This window comes from Chamaea fasciata, unplaced genomic scaffold (genome assembly GCF_029207755.1).
Source record: "Chamaea fasciata isolate MVZ Bird 193981 ecotype frontalis unplaced genomic scaffold, bChaFas1.0.hap1 SCAF_12, whole genome shotgun sequence".
Classification (NCBI taxonomy): Eukaryota; Metazoa; Chordata; class Aves; order Passeriformes; family Sylviidae; genus Chamaea; species Chamaea fasciata.
Genome location: NW_027094097.1, coordinates 16,014,569 through 16,031,358, shown reverse-complemented (window position 1 = coordinate 16,031,358; position 16,790 = coordinate 16,014,569). Strand labels below are relative to the sequence as shown.

At 61.1% G+C, this 16,790-nt stretch overlaps 2 protein-coding genes across 5 annotated transcripts in view; one reads left to right on the top strand and one right to left on the bottom strand.

Moving 5' to 3' along the window:
* The first annotated feature begins 984 nt into the window (after nt 1–984).
* Nucleotides 985–4,255, top strand: PSMD7 (proteasome 26S subunit, non-ATPase 7). The gene is made up of 7 exons (XM_066194844.1): nt 985–1,121; nt 1,616–1,707; nt 1,967–2,059; nt 2,525–2,622; nt 2,902–2,982; nt 3,502–3,593; nt 3,771–4,255. Exons 1-7 carry the CDS (start codon nt 1,048–1,050, stop codon nt 4,207–4,209), a joined length of 969 nt encoding a protein of 322 aa, XP_066050941.1. The 5' UTR covers nt 985–1,047; the 3' UTR covers nt 4,210–4,255.
* Nucleotides 4,256–4,332: 77 nt separating this feature from the next.
* The window catches only part of WWP2 (WW domain containing E3 ubiquitin protein ligase 2), a 32,694-nt gene continuing 20,236 nt past the window's right edge, over nt 4,333–16,790 (bottom strand). For 2 of the 4 annotated variants that reach the window (XM_066194840.1, XM_066194841.1), the window contains exons 9-24: nt 16,145–16,234; nt 15,680–15,854; nt 12,887–12,941; nt 11,419–11,500; nt 11,041–11,172; nt 10,823–10,901; nt 10,638–10,709; nt 10,426–10,514; nt 9,264–9,423; nt 8,073–8,206; nt 7,841–7,981; nt 7,188–7,308; nt 6,808–6,912; nt 6,627–6,723; nt 5,793–5,865; nt 4,333–5,679 (exon numbers count right to left, since the gene is read on the bottom strand). In XM_066194840.1, the coding sequence (XP_066050937.1) occupies nt 5,580–5,679; nt 5,793–5,865; nt 6,627–6,723; nt 6,808–6,912; nt 7,188–7,308; nt 7,841–7,981; nt 8,073–8,206; nt 9,264–9,423; nt 10,426–10,514; nt 10,638–10,709; nt 10,823–10,901; nt 11,041–11,172; nt 11,419–11,500; nt 12,887–12,941; nt 15,680–15,854; nt 16,145–16,234 (1,705 nt within the window). In that variant the 3' untranslated portion in view covers nt 4,333–5,579. Of the gene's footprint in view, nt 5,680–5,792; nt 5,866–6,626; nt 6,724–6,807; nt 6,913–7,187; nt 7,309–7,840; nt 7,982–8,072; nt 8,207–9,263; nt 9,424–10,425; nt 10,515–10,637; nt 10,710–10,822; nt 10,902–11,040; nt 11,173–11,418; nt 11,501–12,886; nt 12,942–15,679; nt 15,855–16,140; nt 16,235–16,790 lie in introns of those variants that run through there. The other 2 variants (XM_066194842.1, XM_066194843.1) reach the window with 2 other exon arrangements.

Below are 16,790 nucleotides of genomic sequence, written 5' to 3'. Positions count from 1 at the left end.
ACACACAGCATAAATCTCTATAAAATCCGAGAGGCTGAAGGGCGTTTGCTTTACCTGACACAGTCCCTGGGATGAAACCATACACTAATAAAGATTTCTACCTATTTTGGTGGACTTTTATCGCTGCGGCAGCGGGATTCCTGAGGCTCGGGGACGATGGCGCTGTCCGGGGCCGGGGCTCAAGGACAGCACCGGGACATCTGGAGGGGAGGATTGAACCCGGAGCTGGTGTTTCCACTCTGTCCCGGGCTGGCAGCCCCGTCAGGGATGGTGGCCTGAGGGGTTCCTCACTCCGGACAGGTCCCGGAGATCCCTCAGCCGGCCACAGGCCAACGCCGCCCGCATCTTCCGCGGGAGGGCTGGGGACACTGAGGGGAGGGACGGGGGAAAATGAGGGGAAAAGATGGGGAAAATGAGGGGGAAAGATGGGGAAAGAGGAGAAAAGAGGGAAAGGGAAAGAGGGGTTTTTTTAAAAGCGGGGGAAGAAAAAGAGGGGTTAAAAAACGCGGGGGGAGAAAAAGAGGGGAGAGGAGTAAAAAAGAGGGGAAAGGGGGAGAAAAGGGGAGGAAAAAGGGAAAGAAAGTTGGGGAAAGGGGGAAAAGGGGAGGGAAAAAAAGGAAAGGCAGTGGGAAAGGGGGAAAAGAGGAGGAAAAAGAGGAGAAAAGGGGGGGAAAGGCCGAAAAAGTGAGGGGAAAGGGGCGGGGCCCGCCGCTGAGGGCCGCCCCCTTCCCGCCCTTTCCCCACCTCGGGGCGGAGCCACGCCACAGCCCCAAGATGGCGGCGGCACCCTCCCAAGATGGCGGCGCTACCCTCTCAGGATGGCGGTGTACCTTCTCAGCATGGCGACCGTCACCGCCCCGGTGTGGCGAATCCCCCCTAAGATGGCGAGCGCATCTTCCCAAGATGGCGGCGGCACCGCCCCAGGCCGGCCGGCCCCGCCCCGCGCGCTGCACGCCGGGCGCTCGGGGCGGGCTGAGGGCGCGGGGCCGGTCGGGCCTGGTGCGGGCGGTCGGAGCGAGCGGGGCCGGGCCGGGCAGGGCGGGCGCCATGCCGGAGCTGGCCGTGGACAGGGTGGTCGTGCACCCGCTGGTGCTGCTCAGCGTCGTCGATCACTTCAACAGGTACGGCCGGGCGGGAGCGGCGCCGCGGCGCTGAGTCACGGCCGGGCCGGGAGCGGGGCCGGGCCGGGAGCGGGGCCCTGAAGGAGCCCGGAGCCGCGAGGGGTCCCGGGCCCTCCGGCACCCCGGGTAATTTGAGCGGAATTCCGCTCCTTCCCGCTGCTGCCCAGCGGTTTTGGGGTCGAAAATAAACCCCTAAATCGCAGGAGATGGCCGAGCCCGCGGTGGGTGACGCTGGGGTCGGTCGCTGCTCGCTGTCCGCAGCCGGTCTGGGGTCTGGGGTCTCGTTCCCCGTGAGTGCCGTGGGCCCGTCCCTGGGGACCGGCTTTGGTTCCGGGGCACCGGGACGCCCTTCTGCGGCTGTAAACACGAGCAGTGATAACACAATTATAACCCCCCTCTCCTCCACCCCGCTGTGCCACCTCCGACCCGGGCTGGGCTTCCCTTCTCCCTCCTCCCCGTTTGTGACAGGGACTGACAGCCGTTTTCCCTTTTAGAATAGGAAAAGTGGGAAACCAGAAGCGAGTGGTTGGAGTGCTGCTGGGCTCCTGGCAGAAGAAGATCCTGGATGTGTCCAACAGTTTTGCAGGTGAGTCCAGGTGTCCTGTGCTTCTCCAAAGCCACTGAATTATTTAGTGGATGGACTGTGTTAGGGTTTTTGAAGAACCTTTGATCCATCTATGTACAAATCACCCCATATCCAACTACAATTAAAACTGCTATTGACACCCCTAAGTAAACCTCACTCTCCTTTAGCAGCCAAAAATACCCAAACCCAGAGCATTTTGATAAACATTTTCATTCAGGAAGTTAGATTCTTAAAAGCTGGTGTTGTGTTTTATTCCCAGTTCCTTTTGATGAGGATGACAAGGATGATACCGTGTGGTTCCTGGACCATGACTATCTGGAGAACATGTATGGAATGTTCAAGAAGGTCAATGGTGAGTTGAGATCTGCTGACAGTCGGGGATACACTCCCCAAAACCTTCAGGGCTGTGGAGAAGGGAATTCCTATTAATCACAGAATCCTGAGGGTGGGAAAAGATCTGTAAGATCATGGAGTCCATCATCAGCCAGCACCACCGTGTTCTCCACTCACCCTGTCCCACATCCACGCTGTTTGAACCCTTCAGGGGTGGGACTTGCATCTCAAGATGTCAGAGGTGCAGGGTATGGGACCCTGAGAGTGACACAAGTAACAGAAGCTGTTAATTACCCGGTGAAGGGGCCAGGAGAAAAGCTGTGTCTCAGTAAGGGTGGTGAGGCCGTGTGGTCACTGCTCGGGCCAGGGCCTTGTCATCCCCTTCCCTCTCCTCCACACAGATCAGACTCACCCAGTCTCTGCCCAGGTCTCTGCTGGGGCCTCCCCATGGTTCTGACCCCAAACCCTTTGTGCTTTTGCTCAGCCAGAGAAAGAATCGTGGGCTGGTACCACACGGGCCCCAAGCTGCACAAGAACGACATCGCCATCAACGAACTGATGAAGAGATACTGCCCCAACTCTGTAAGTGGGGCCACCTTTGGCCTCTGGGCTTCTTCTCCTCTCTCTTGCCCTAAAAGGGGAGCCTTGCACCCCACCTTTTTTTGCTGGTGACACAGCGTGGTGGCTGTAAAGTGATTGAGGAACTGGGATCAGGAGTTGCTTGAGTCATTGTCTCAGTGCCTGAGGTTACCCCACTGAGCAGCCTTGTGCTGGTGCTGAGGAGGGAGGAGCTGGCTTGGGTATTTTTTTCCTACTCCTTGACTGAAATCCAGTTTTCTGCACGTTTTCTTTATCCCCCAGGTGCTGGTGATCATTGACGTGAAGCCAAAGGACCTGGGGCTGCCCACAGAAGCCTACATCTCCGTGGAGGAGGTTCATGATGTGAGTGTCCCCTCAGTGAAGTGTCACAGTGACAGCTGGGAGCACCTGGAGGCTGGCACTCGTGGTGTCACTGGCTGCAGGTGCTCCCAGGTGTGCCCAGTCATTGTGGGGCTGCCCTGAGCAGCTCACTCCCCACTAAGCCCCATGCAGACAACACCCAGCAGTGAGTCACTCTAATTGTTGCATTTAAATTAATTCTGGATGCACATAAAACGTGGGATCTTTTTGCCTTTCTGAGGCCTTCACTACAGAGCAGGAGCTGCTCTCCCAAAGTGCAGTGAGGTTGGATCGGGGAAGAGAGAAATAATTGTGATATTTAGAATTTCCATTGCTTCTCCTGGGCACAGAGCAGCAAAATGCAGAAATGGGAAGTTATCCAGAGCAGGAGAGATTGCTGGGGCAGTCGGTGACACTGATTAAATCAAGGACATCCCCTGTGGGCTGTGTGGGGCTGCTTTTCCCATTTCCTCGGTGCTATCCCTCATCCCCTGGCTAAACTCCCCCTTTGTGTCCCTGTAGGATGGCACCCCCACCTCCAAGACCTTTGAGCACGTGACGAGTGAGATCGGGGCCGAGGAGGCCGAGGAAGTGGGTGTGGAGCACCTGCTGAGGTGAGGGGCAGCTCCTGGGTGTTCCCAGTGCCCGAGGAGCAAATAAACAGGTGCCAGCAGTCCTGGAAGCCTGGATTTGTCATCCCAGCCAGGCTCATGGGGCTCTGAGCTGGAAAGGGCCCACGGGACAGTGCCCAGCACCCTGAGGTTCTAACCCCCATCCTCTCTGCCCTTCAGGGACATCAAGGACACCACGGTGGGCACGCTGTCCCAGCGCATCACTAACCAGGTCCATGGCCTGAAGGGACTGAACTCCAAGCTTCTGGACGTCAGGAGCTACCTAGAGAAAGTAGCCCTGGGCAAACTCCCCATCAACCACCAGATCATCTACCACCTCCAGGACGTCTTCAACCTGCTCCCAGACGTGAACCTGCAGGAGTTTGTCAAGGCCTTTTACCTGAAGACCAACGACCAAATGGTGGTGGTGTACCTGGCCTCGCTCATCCGCTCCGTGGTGGCCCTGCACAACCTCATCAACAACAAGATTGCCAACAGGGACGCCGAGAAGAAGGAAGGACAGGAAAAAGAAGAGAGTAAAAAGGAGAGGAAAGATGAGAAGGAGAAGGACAAGGAGAAGAGTGATGGCAAGAAAGAGGAGAAAAAAGAGAAAAAGTAAAAGGTGTAGTTTTTTTATTTGTAAATTAAAAATCTTGTAAACTAAATCCCTGGTGCTGGGGTCTTCTGTGTTGTGCTCAGCACTCTGCTCCTCCTCACCCAGGCAGGGTTGAGGGGAGCCATGTGGAGGCTTTTGATTTAATAATACTGTTACACAGCACTTTTCCTTCCCCAGTGTGTCTTTGGGGGTGTTGAGGCCTCAGCTCAGTCACACACTGCTCTCACTGAGCATATTCTCATGTTCCAGGGCTACTGCTTTGCCATTAGCCAACTTTGTGCACCACAGCCATCCCTGTGTTTAACGGGCTCCGTGCCCCAGCCCCTCGGGCTGTGTCACTCCTGTCACAGCTCTGTGACTCCCTGGGGTCACCCCTGGCTAGGACCAGGCAGCTCTGGGGGCTGCAGGAGGCTCTGGGGCCATCACCCCTGAGAGCAGGCAGGGACAAAAGTCCACGGGATTTGCGACGCCAGTGCTGAGCTCCGGCTGGCGTTAGGGCCCTGGAGCCCCAGCCCTGCACAGACGCCACCCTGGCACACACAGGGATCCGGCACACACACAGGGATCCAGCACAGGTACACCTCGGCAGCTGCTTTGTCGTTTATTGCACACGAAGCCGCGGGGGGCGGGCGGGGCCGTGCGGAACCGGCCGTTCCCAGCCCGGAGCCGTTGCAGGGTCCCGTCTCCACAGGACACGGACACGCCCGCTCTGTCGCCCGCACACAGGGGGAGGGACACAAGTGACAGCCAGGTGCCGGTGCCCTCACCGCAGCCCGTCCGGCAGCAGAGGGAGCACAGGAGCGTGGGCAGAACCCTGGATCCGAGCGAAGGCTGGCAGGGCCCCGGCAGGGCCCGGAGCCCCCGGGGCTGCTGTGGAGCAGCAGCTCCGAGCAGGAACCACATCACTTAAATACAACTGCCCGGGGGACACGGGCTGCACATGGGACACGCTCAGCCGGGCTCTGGCTCCAGTGGCTGCGGCTCTGGCCTGGGAAGGGGCTGTGCTGGTGCACAAGAGCCCCTCAGAAGCATCGTCCTGGGGTCCCTGTCACTGTTGCAGAATGCTGGGTGCAGGATGGGGCACAGAAATCACTCTGAGAGCCATTTTCCCCCTCACTTGCCACTACCAAAATGCCACGAAAAGGCATGAAAGAAAACATGAGAGGGAAGAAGAGCCTCTAGCAAACACAGGGGGGGCCGGGGAGCCCCCTGTGCCAGCCCTGGTGAGCCAAGCCCTTGTGTCCTCCTCTCCATCACACCTCGGATTTCCTCAGGGAGGGAAACACAGCCCCGTTCGCCCAGGAACAAGAGCCACAGTGTCCGTGGGGCAGGCTGGGCCCCGGGCAGCGCTCCAGGAACGCCCCACAGCTCCGTCACTCCTGGCCAAACCCTTCCGTCTCCTCGATGGCGTAAAGCAGCTTCTCCTTCAGCTGTTCATAGCTCTTGTAGGGAGGGAGATCCAGGCGGTTGAAGCTGGGGAGAGAGCAGAAGCTGGGCCAGGCCAGGCCAGGAACAGCACACCCGTGGGATGGAGAGCCCCGTGCAGCCCCACAGAGCTCCAGCCAGGCCCAGGGACAGTGACTTACCACGTGTGGCTCCGTGGCAGCCACGTCTCTTTGCCAACTTTATCGATGCAGAACTTCTGGGGGCCGTTGCTGCCTGTTAATGATGAACACAGCAAAGCTCTTGACACAAGCAGGAGCTGGAAAAGAAACCCCTCCTACACACACTGAGACTGTCATGGCCCTACGATCCCAGGGTCACACAGGACAGAAATCCACGGCAGCAATCCCTGCCTGTTCCCAGAGAGGATGTTCAAAAAACAAAGGAGAAAGCAAAAAGCACAGAGGGGCAAGAGCACCATGTCTGAGTACGATGGTTCCAAAGCAAGTGCTAAAACTTACTGATCTCTACACCCTCAGGATCGTGCAAGTCCATCCAAGAGTTTTAAAGGACCTGGCATAGGAAGTCTGAGTCACTGAGGTGGCTTTTTAACACATTGGGAATGCTGGAGAGGTTCCAGGGGGTGGAAAAAGCTAATATGCCAGTAAGAAAACTGAGTGGGTTAAGCAGGCTCATTGGCCTGACACGAATGCCAGGAAAGTCAGGGAAAGGCTGGTATAGGCCCCAAAACGCAGTAAATTAAAGGATGAGTGGAACCACACTGCGGTTCTCTGAAAAAGAGGCTTTGTCGCACAAGAATCAAAATTGAATGAGAAATCCAATCTCATTCAGATTGAGATCACAAACCAACCCGACAAAGTTAACCCTGGCGGGGCGGTCACGGCCAAAGAACGTGCCTGGAAATGGCACAACAGCAGATGGGATCCCTGTGCTCAGACCTCACAGCTGCTCTCCTGCTCACGTGCTTTGTGTGGGGACAGGGAGAGGAAGGTGCCACCCCCGTCCCCAGGACGCACCGATGAGCTCGGCAAAGCCCCCGACGGGCAGGCGGCACGTCCCCGTCACAAACTGCAGCAGCCGGATCCTCTTCTCATTGTCCATCTCCTTAACCACCTGCAGGAACGCAGCAGCTGAGTGGGATCCCGGTCCCACCCTGCGGGATGGGCACCCCACGCCCTCAACTGGGCTCAGACTGACCTGCCAGAACCACTGGATCTGTTTGCTGTTCTTGGTGTAGTGCCTGTAGATGGTATTTTTCTGCCAGTCGTTCATGTCAATCTCCTGCATCCCGCACAGCATCAGCTGGGGACAGGGAACACTCAGCAGGGGACAGACAGGGCTCTGTGCCCACGCTCTGAGCACCAAGCCCTCTGGTGCCAGCCTTCACCTGGCCCAGGCACCAGCACTGAATTCCTCCCATCCAGCGGGACGTTCTCTTGCCAATGGACCCACCGAGCCACCCCCAGACCCAACACCCAGGGCTGTACCCTCAGCAGCAGAGCCAGCGGGCACACAGCATGAGCAGGGTCACCACGTGCCACTCTCCATCCACATGCCCAGCCCAGGAGCCAGCTCACCTCCAGCTCCTTCTCATCAAAGTAGCGCAGCCACTCAAGTGGCACCACCTCGTTGAAGCCGTCCAGGAACGCCTTGGTCTGTTCCTCCACGCCCCGTGTGAACCTCCAGTCCGTCAGCAGCCTAGGGAGGCAGACGGGGTGGGCACGGAGCCAGCACTGCTGGCCTGGCACGGGGAAACCCCAGGACCCCTCCCACCAGCAGGGAGGGCCCGGGCAGTGTGGGGAATGGGAGAGGGGCTCCCTCAAACACCAGGGCTCCCCTCAATTCCCACTGGTGGGTTTCTGTCTCCGCCCCCAAACCCATGAGCAGTATTCAGCCCCGACAGCAGCCTTAGGAGCTCCAGGGGTGCAAACCACATCCCCTGGCTGGAGCTGAGCTGGCCCTGGCAGCCCCCAGGCAGGCAGGGGGACGGGAGAGCAGCCATGGGACGGGAGAGCAGCCTCAGCCTCTCTCCCCTCTCCTTTTTCCTGAAAGTACTGGCAGCTGCCCAGCCCGCAGCAATCCAGACCGCAGCAGAGCCCGGCCAGCCGCGCCAGCCCGGGCTTGTCACAGGCCACGTAGCCCAGGGAAGAGGCCACGTCCCAGCCCCAGGGTCCCACCCCTGCAGCGGCTGGGGGCGGGTGCCTGACAGACCCTGGGGACAGCCACTCACATGATGTACTCCTCCTTGTTCTCCTCCGTCACACGGATGCTCTCACCGCCTTCCTTCAGCTCGTGGGTGGTCACCTTGCCCAGGATCTCCATGTCCTGGATGAAGTACAGCTCCAGGCCGCACTCCTCCAGACTGTTCTCCCTGTGGGGATGGTGGGCTGTGACTCCTGATGGAGGCACCCAGCAGCAGGGAGGGGCTGTGGGGACAGCAGGAGGGAGCGCAGGGCACCCACTTGGTCCAGACGATGGAGTTGTAGAACTCGGGGTCGATGGACTCCAGGTCCTTGAGCGTCGGGCGCTTGTTCAGCATCCGTTTGTAGAAGGGCAGCGTGAAGCCCGTGTCGATGAATTTCCCGTGGTACAAAGCCTGTGGCAGGGAGGGGACACCAGGTCACAGGGGACCCTGGGACGCAGCCCTGGGGCAAGACAGCGTTCCACCCCGGGGCAGAAGGGATTCATTCAGGCCTTCCTGGGCTGTGGTACCTGCTCCTGGCTGGCACACATGGAAGGGAAGGGTGGGCTGCCCCAACAGCACTTCCCGGGCCGGGTGGGCTGCAGCCCCTCTCCCTCCCCACCGCAAATTCCACGGCATCTCCCTCTCCCCTCACAGCTCTATTAAGAGCACTTGTTTAAACAGAGCTGTGCTGTGGCTTCCCTGAATCCCTGGCTTCCAGGAGCCCCGAGGCAAAGGCAGCCAAAAATAATGCAGACGCTTGTCTAGAACGGCCCAGCGGTGAGTAATAGTCTGGGGTTTTATTGGTATCCTGCGAGGCGGGGCGGGGCAGGGCAGGGCAGGACAGCGGGGCCGGGGCCGCCCCCACACACACCCCGCGGGGCTGCGGGCCAGGGACCCTTCCCCGGGCCCAGGGAGCCCCGGCAGCCCCCCTGCCAGCCCGGGGCACGCCGGCCTTGAGCAATCCCAGACAAACGGGAGGAGCTGCTCTGCAGCTTGGGCAGCTGGAAAATCTCACACTGCTGGGACTAAAAATAGTCCCTGGAGCTGCACACCCGACAGCACCTGGGGTGACAGCCAAAGACCTGGAGCCATCTATCCCCGCCACAGCTCCTGGGAAACCAGGTCTCCTCTGGCCCCACAGCCTTTCCGTGGATTTAAAATGCATCACCCCACAGCAGCCCCTTGAAGGCCCCCTGACACACACATGTGGGCAAGAAGGGGCTCAGGGAGGGGAGCAGTGCCGAGCCCAGCACAGCCATGGCACACGGAGCTGCCCCCTGCCCTGCTGACCCATGCCCTGCTCCCCACAGGGACACAAAGCCCTGTGCCCTGCTCCCCTGGGGACACAAAGCCCTGTGCCCTGCTGCCCTGGGGACACAAAGTCCGGTGCTTTCTCCCCTGGGGACACAAAGCCCTGTGCCCTGCTCCCCTGGGGACACAAAGCCCGGTGCCATGGCCAGGCTCTCACCATGGCAATGAAGCGGCCGATGAAGCGGAAGTAGGTGAGGTGATCGGGGTTGATGGAGGAGGCGGGGTTGATCTGCAGGCAGTAGTTGTTCTTGCCCGCGTACTCGAAGAGGCAGTACATGGGGTTGAGCACCTCGTGGGACAGCAGGAAGAACCACTCCCTGGGACAAGACAAGGGGAACACGGTGACAAGCAGCTCAGGGAGGGGACAGTGTGTGTCCCTGCACCAAGCGGGTGCCCGGCAGGTGCTGGGCACTGGTGTGACCGGGCGAGGGTGTTGCCCTCCCCGGGGTGCTGTGTGGGGTTGGTGAAGTGTTTCTGGAGACACCAGCTCGCCGCAGGTCCCGCTCAGAGCACCAGGAACCTCGGCAAGTGTCACACACAGTCCCAGCTGGGCTCTCCCACACATACACACCCCCCAGTGCACCCAGTCCCTCCGCATATGCTGCCCCGGGAGTCCCAGGCCAGGCTCAGGACAGCACCATCCTGGCTTTGCCCCCCGGGCCGTGCAGGCAGACAGGAATCCTCAGACGTGGAGGCAGCCCCGGCATCCCGTCCGTGGTTCTACCCTGTGGTAGAACAGCATGACGTAACCTACCATAGGGTAAAACCACTGGCAGGACACAGAGAGGTGGAGCAGGAGCAGGAGCCGGGATAGCAGCCCCACAAAGGGCAGCAGGCGAGCGTGGGGTGGCAGCAGGCAGGGACACACCAACCCAGCTCCAAGGAGATGGCCCAGGTGAGCCAGAGGGGGCTCACAGGGACACAGGACCCCCTCCAGCCAAGCCACAGCCCATGCCCTGTGGTAACATCATCCCGGGGCAGCAGCACAGCTGCAGCAACCCCATCACACCCTGTCTGCCCTGGCACAACCTGACTGTCTGGGAACACCAGGGCCTGGTGGCTGCAGGGAGACGAGGCCACTCAGCCCATCACCCCCACAGCTGGGGCAGCAGGGGAGCCCCAGCTGGGTGCTCTCAGGGACAGGCCGGTGCAATGCTTTCCGGGTGTTCCACCACTCCTAAAACCCAGTCTCCCACTTGAATGCCCCTGGACTCCTGTGCTCAAGGGCTGGGAGCCCTGAGTGCAGCTGCCTTATGCCTGCGCTGCCCACAGGGCACAGGCACAGGGCACGGCCCCGTGGCCCAGCACACCACGCTCACCTGGCAATGCCACCATAGTCCAGGCCCTCCTCCCCTCGCATGATGATGTACAGCCGGCGCCGCAGGTCGTACGGCTTCATGTTCATGATCTGGGGACCAGCAGGGCAGTGTCACCACGGCTGGGGCTGGCTCCCCTCCTGAGGGCCAGCTCCACTCTCCTGAGGGCCAGCTCCACACTCCTGCCCGTTTCCGTGGCCCCAGCACCCCCGTACCTGCTGGAAGGAGTCCTCGAAGAGCGTCTGCCGAGACACGCTGATCTTCACGTGGCTGGGCAGCGCGTTAGACTGCGGGCAGGGCAAAAGCACGGGGCTGTGTGAGGCTGGCAGGGCTCTCCTCACCCACAGCTGCCCACAGGGCTCAGGGCACCCACACAGCTTCCCACAGCCGCCCTACTCACGTGGCAGAGGAAGCGGAACTGGTGGTACTTCCAGCGAAAGCTGCGGTCGTACGCGCCTGGGGAGCCGCCGTGCTTGCTCCTGCCAAAGCAGCAGGGCCTCGTCACGCCCCCTGCCCCGAGCAGCCCCCAGCACCAGGCAGGCAGGATGGGGGTCACTGGGGTGCAGCTCTCCTCTGCCAGGGCTCACACGAGCCCCCAGACCCCTGCTCGGGGCTTACCCAGACTCGAAGCCAGGGCGCGGGTCCTTGAAGGTGGTGGTGCGGGTGTTGTGGTCCACGAAGTACCGCACGCTCTCATTGGTGTACTTCATCTCCCAGCCCGGCGGCAGCGGTGGCTCCTGGATCATCCTGCTGGCAAGGGAGGGCTCACCAGAGAGGCCCCCAGGCAGTGCCCCCCTCAACTACAGCTCTGTGCCAGGCTAAAGGAAGGATTCACGGCATGGGACTGGCGAGCGACTGTCCACACCCCGGGAGAGGAGTTCTGCCTGGGCGCTGTCAGAGCTTCACTCTCCATCCGTGGGACACATGACCTCAGAGCAGGCCAGGTCCCTGGAGAACTGCCCGTTCCCAAACCCTGCTCCCCCCACGGCCCCCTACCCCTGCGTGCGAGGGTCTTCCCACTGCGTGGTCCGGGTGTTGTGGTTCACGTAATACACTCGCCCGTTGTCCTGTCTCTTCTCTAGGAGAAAAGGGAGAGGAAGCGTTAGCTGGAGTCCTGGGAACAGCCCTCCCTTTCCCAGCTCACAGGAAATTTGTCAGCTCCTCCATCCCACCTCCCTGGCTGGTTTGGAGAAGGCAGGATAAACCTCACATTCCTTCTGCGTGCCCGAGCTGCCTCAGCCCGGCAGTGCCAGCATGCGAGAGGTGCCAGGGCACTGCCAGGCCACACACCCCCGTGGCACACACACAGCCCCTCCTGGGACATCAGCAGTACCCCTCCACATGGATCCACAGGTGCTTTCCCAGCCTGCATGGCCTCTCTCCAGCGCACACGTGTGAGCACACACACCCTCCCCGTGCTGCACACAGGCACTAAACAGCTCCAGCACATACCCCAGCCAGCCCTGCACACACCCCCTGCCTCCCCGGCACTGTGTGTGCCCTGCACTTCCTCCTCCTCCATGCACTGCTCAGCCCTGCACCATGCAGGCAGGGACATCTTGTCACCTCCCTGTCACCCCTGTGGCCAGCACCAGCCCCTCGCTCCATCTCACTCCTGGACTGTGGGCAGCAGCCCCCAAATGGTGGCCAGGACTGCATCCATCCCAGGGATCCCATCCACCCTGGGGCCCCCCACCCTGGGGTGCTCAGGCCCACGCAGAGCTGTGTCTCCCCAGCCTGCCCAGCACTGGGATGGGTCCTTTCTCCTTGCTGATGGGAGGTGGCACACCCAGCAAGGGCTCCACCACCACCCCCATCAAGGCAGACTGCCTGAGCAGCCTTGGCCCCTCTGTCCTGCTCCAAGCTCCCAGTTTTACCCCTTCTCCTGCTCTCTCTGGCACAGTACAGCCCAGCCGCACCCACAACCATGCCAGCCTGCCCTGTCCTCTTGCCATGGAGGGGATCCCTCTGCCCTGGGGGTGGCACAGGGACTTTTCACAATGTCCCAGCGCACAATGCCTGAGCCATGTGGGGACGAGCAGCTCTGCTCCTGCCAGCTCCCAGCCCTGCTCCAGACCCAGGCAGAGCATCCCCAGAGGCAGCAGGGCACGGGACAAATCCCTGCTCGCCAGAGGGGTCCAGGGACAAGCAAGGACTTCCATCCCCAAGCTGGGGATCTTCCCCAGTCCAGACAACAACCACAAGCACTTCTGCATTCAGCAGCTGAGAGAGGCTGGGAACTCCTCCAGGAAAATGGGAAAAAAGGGGGGAAAAGAGCTGAATTTCACATAAGAGATGGTGCTAGTCACAGGCAGGCTCAGCCCCACGTGCAGCTGAGCACAGGGAGCGCTGGAGCCACCCTTCACCCTCCCAGTAGTGCCAGGGATGGGCAGGGTGCTGCTGCGGGGGACAGCAGTGTCCCCTGGGGGCCAGGCAGGGGCAGGTGAGGCGGTGCAGTACTTACCCCAGCCGGGAGGAAGGGGCCCCAGAGGATCATTGTCCGACGGGGCTCCGGAGGACTAGAGACAACAGAGAGAGCAAATAAACCCCACGGAATATAACACGGAATAAACCCCAGAGCCGGGATGGCTGGGAAGAGCAGAACACAGAGGTGAGCCGGCCAGCCTCGCTTCCACTCGCCTCTCCTTGGCCCACAGCTCCCAGGGAACTAAAAAATAACAAAACTGCACACTAAGGGGGGTTAAAAAAAGAAACAAAAAAAAAAAAAAAAAAAAAAAAAGGCAAAAGCAAATTTAAAAAAAAAAAAAAAAAAGAAGAAAAAAAAAAAAGCCCAAAAGCTCAGCCTAAGCAGGGGCTGGGGCAGCCAAGGGGCAGCGGGGCAGGCACAGGGGCTGTGCCGGCCGAGGGCAGCGGGACGGCCCGGAGGGCTCCGGACGTGCGCGGCTGCTCGGCGTCCCCTCCACATACACCTCCAGCCTCCTCCAAGAACCACACACAAGAGGGGAAAAAATATCGCAGGCCTTTCCAATGAAATCATTCCCACAAGCGCTGTCCACGCCCCGCGCTTCCTGGCGGGATGGCGGCCCCCTCCTCCGCGGGCAGGGCCGGGGTGCGGGATGCGCTGCTCCGAGCCCGCACCCAGCCCCGCCCGCCCCGCACAAAGCCCCTTTCTCCCGAGCGGGGCTGGCCCGGCACGGCGGCACCGCTGTCCGGCCCCGCTGGGCTCCGAGGGTCCCCGGGCTCCAGGGCAGGAGCGGGGCTGGAAGTGCTTTGAATGGTTAAATAAGAAACGTTACCCAAAAGGTAAAAACCCATCTGCTGGAGGGGGGCTGTGTCCCAGCTCCCCGCGCCGGGATGGATCCCGGCCAGCCTGAGCCCGCAGCCGGCTGGAACCAGGGGCAGCCCCGGCCCTCGGGGTGCCAGGCGCCCCACTCCCAGAAAGGCACCAACACCTGGCTGGGTAGAGCTCATGGCAGCCCAGCACCCCGAGGATGGCCCGGCACAGCCCGGGCCCCTCCGAGCTCTGTCCCCTGCGCCCGGCCCTGCGCCAGGACGGGCACGGCTCGGACCGCGGGCAGTGTCTCCTCCCTCCCCGCCGGGACAGCCAGCCCACACCCGCCGCCGAGCCGTGTCCGGGGGTACCACCTCACCGGCACCTCCAAACAGCTATTACAGCTACCAGGGCAGAAATCCGGGCAGCTCCTGCAGCTCCCCGCAGTCCCCGGGAACAACCCGGCCCCGTGCCAGAGACCCTTCGTGCAAAGGACGCGGCACTGGGGCATCTGCTGGGAGAGTGGCCCCTGGCTTGACCCGAGCCCCCCAAACTGAGCCTTTCCCAGGCTCTGCCCCACTGCTCATCACCCCCCGACCGTCCCCTCCAGCACGGAGGGCAGAGGGATGCTGGAGGCGGGGGCAAGGCAAGCAGAAAGGCCCTGTGGGACAGGAGGCAGAGCCGGAGCCATCGCTGCTGGCAGCAGAGCTCGAAACAAAAACTACAATCGTTTCATCAGGCTAAATTTGGAGCCCGAGTCCCTCCCTCGGCAGAGCGCGGCCAGGGCGAGCGGCTCCAAGGCTGGCGCTGGCAGGGAGAGGGATGGGCCCGGAGCCCCGCGGGGCACGGGGGGAGTGAGCCCTCCCCGGGGAGCCCCACCACCGGGCTCTGCTGCAGCACAGGACTGGGAGGCTCGGAGGGGTTGGAGAGACACCCAGGGAGGGACAGGCAGGGGGAGGAGAGGGGCTGAGCTGCTCCCGCAGCCCCGGGAGTGGCCCCGTTGTGTCCCACAGAATGGACTTTGCACTACACCCCCTCCCAGAGAGCAGCCCAGCCCCTCAATGGAGCCCTGAGCTCGCTCCAGCCCCAGCTGGGACTCCTGGCTTTCCCTGAGGAGATAAAAGTCAATGAGAAGTTGGTCACTGTCCCACCTTCCCTCCACAGCTGTTCACCTGCCTCTGGCACGAGTGCAGCTTCCCCACTGCACAGGGCCAGATCAGTGCTCCAGGAGGCAGAACTGCTCCAGCCTGGCCCTGGCCCAAGCCCTGCTCTCCCTGCAGCCCACGGCCACCAGCACTGCTCAGGTCAGCAGAGGTGCTCACCTCCCACAGCTGGGCCCAGACCCATGGCAAGGCTATGGCTGTGACAGGTGTGCTCCCTGCCCAGGAAAAGCATGGTTGAGACCATTCCCTGGGCAAGGAAACCAAATACTCAGCCCAAACCAGGAACGAGGGGAAGCAGCAGAGGAAGGAGGAGGGTGCTGGCCAAGTCCAGCTCGTTCCCTGCACCCTCTGGTCCCTGGCTCCTGCAGCCCTCTCCACTTGTACCCCAGGCCTGCAGCTCCTGCTGCACCCAGGACCCAGCCACGCTGTCCTCAGCCTAACAGAGACCTGGGAGAGACAAGCTCAGGCCCCAGAGCCTCCTGTCCTGCTACACACCAGAGATGAGAACTGGCCCACAGCTCCATCAGCTCCCAGAGCAGGTCCTGCAGCCCCACAGGTCAGCAGCAAGGCTTGCCTGATGGGAGCCACAGGAGAATGTGTAGCTGGCCACACTGGCACTGGAGAAACCTTAGGGACAGGCTGCTGAGGACACCTCCCACCACCCTTCAGGGCCATGCAAGCTGGTTTATAAAAAGCAAGTCACTCCCCCAAGGCCTCTGCAGGCAGCTGAGGAGTTTGTGAGCTCCCATGCAGGCGCTGCTCTGAGCTGGCACAGACCCCACAGAGCATTCCCACACTCCATGGCTCCTGGGCAGCCCCAGTGAGACCAGCAGGAGCCAGGTGAGACCCCGCCAGCTCTCACCTGGTAGAGGAACCTCTGGCTGAACTGCTGCATGGCCCCTTGCAGCTGGTTGCGCTGCGACTGCCACTGCTCGTAGTTGCGGACGTACTCGGCCGTGGGGCGCTGCCACGTGGTGGTCCGCGTGTTGTGGTCCACGTAGTAGTACCTGCCTCGGGGATCCACGCGTTTCTCCCACCTGGAAGCAGCCAAGGAAGCTGTCACTGCGTGTCCCACGCTGCCTGGTGGGTCCTGACACCCTCCGGCACAAGGGCTCCGTGCCAAGCTCTGGCACAACCACTGCTCTCACGCCTGAGGGGGCTCTTTCGGACAAGGACCCACCAGAAGGAAGTACAAAGGGTGAGTAACTCTTGGAGGAGCTCCTGCAGGGGCACACGAAGCCTGACAGGATGCTGGGACATCAGTGGATGCCATGAACATCCCTCCAAGACAGCAGACCTCCAGCCCCGGAGCCCCCGAGTCCCTTACCCTGGGGGCAGGGGTCTCTCCCATGTCGTGGTCTTGTTGTTGTGGTCTACATAGTAGACTCTACCATTCGGCAGCTCCCGCTGCTCCCACCTGCAAGGAAAATGAAATCATGAGGCAGGTGATACTTGCTGGCACCAAGAGGATCCAGAGGGCTGCCCCTGGTGGGGCAGGGAGCCCAGCCCCTCACACCCTTGGCACTCCAGCCTTTATTTCACAGGTCTGGGTGGCAGCTGCTGGGCCTCCGAGATGGAGACCCTGGGAGAGGGGCTGCAGCGCTCTGCTTCCTCAACCAGCATAACTGGAGCATAAACTCCTCATTTCCCCCAGAAAGGTCGGCATAGGATTTCACACAGGGTCAGTTTTATGCCCTGTGTTTCTGATGTTTTTGTTTGGTTTCTCTTAATCCATCTTCAAAGGGGAGTGTTTGAGTTTGGGCTGGGGCTGGGTTCTCTCCCTGGCAGCCCTGGCCTTGCTGCTGACAGCTACAGCTCCAACACGTGTGTGGCCACGGCGCTGGGGCCGGGGTGGCCCTGAGGACAGCCCAGGTGACAGCGAGCCTGGCTCTGCAGGGCCACACTGCAACCATTCTTCGTGTGAATTCATTCATGAATTTACCCTGGCAAAGGTAAAAAGCTCTGTGGAGCCC

Coding starts and splice junctions, on each gene's coding strand:
- PSMD7 (XM_066194844.1), top strand. CDS start 1,048: ATGCCGGAGCTGGCCGTGGACAGGGTGGTCGTGCACCCGCTGGTGCTG. Junction 2,060..2,524: donor AATGTTCAAGAAGGTCAATG/GTGAGTTGAGAT, acceptor GCTTTTGCTCAG/CCAGAGAAAGAATCGTGGGC. Junction 2,623..2,901: donor AGAGATACTGCCCCAACTCT/GTAAGTGGGGCC, acceptor TTTATCCCCCAG/GTGCTGGTGATCATTGACGT.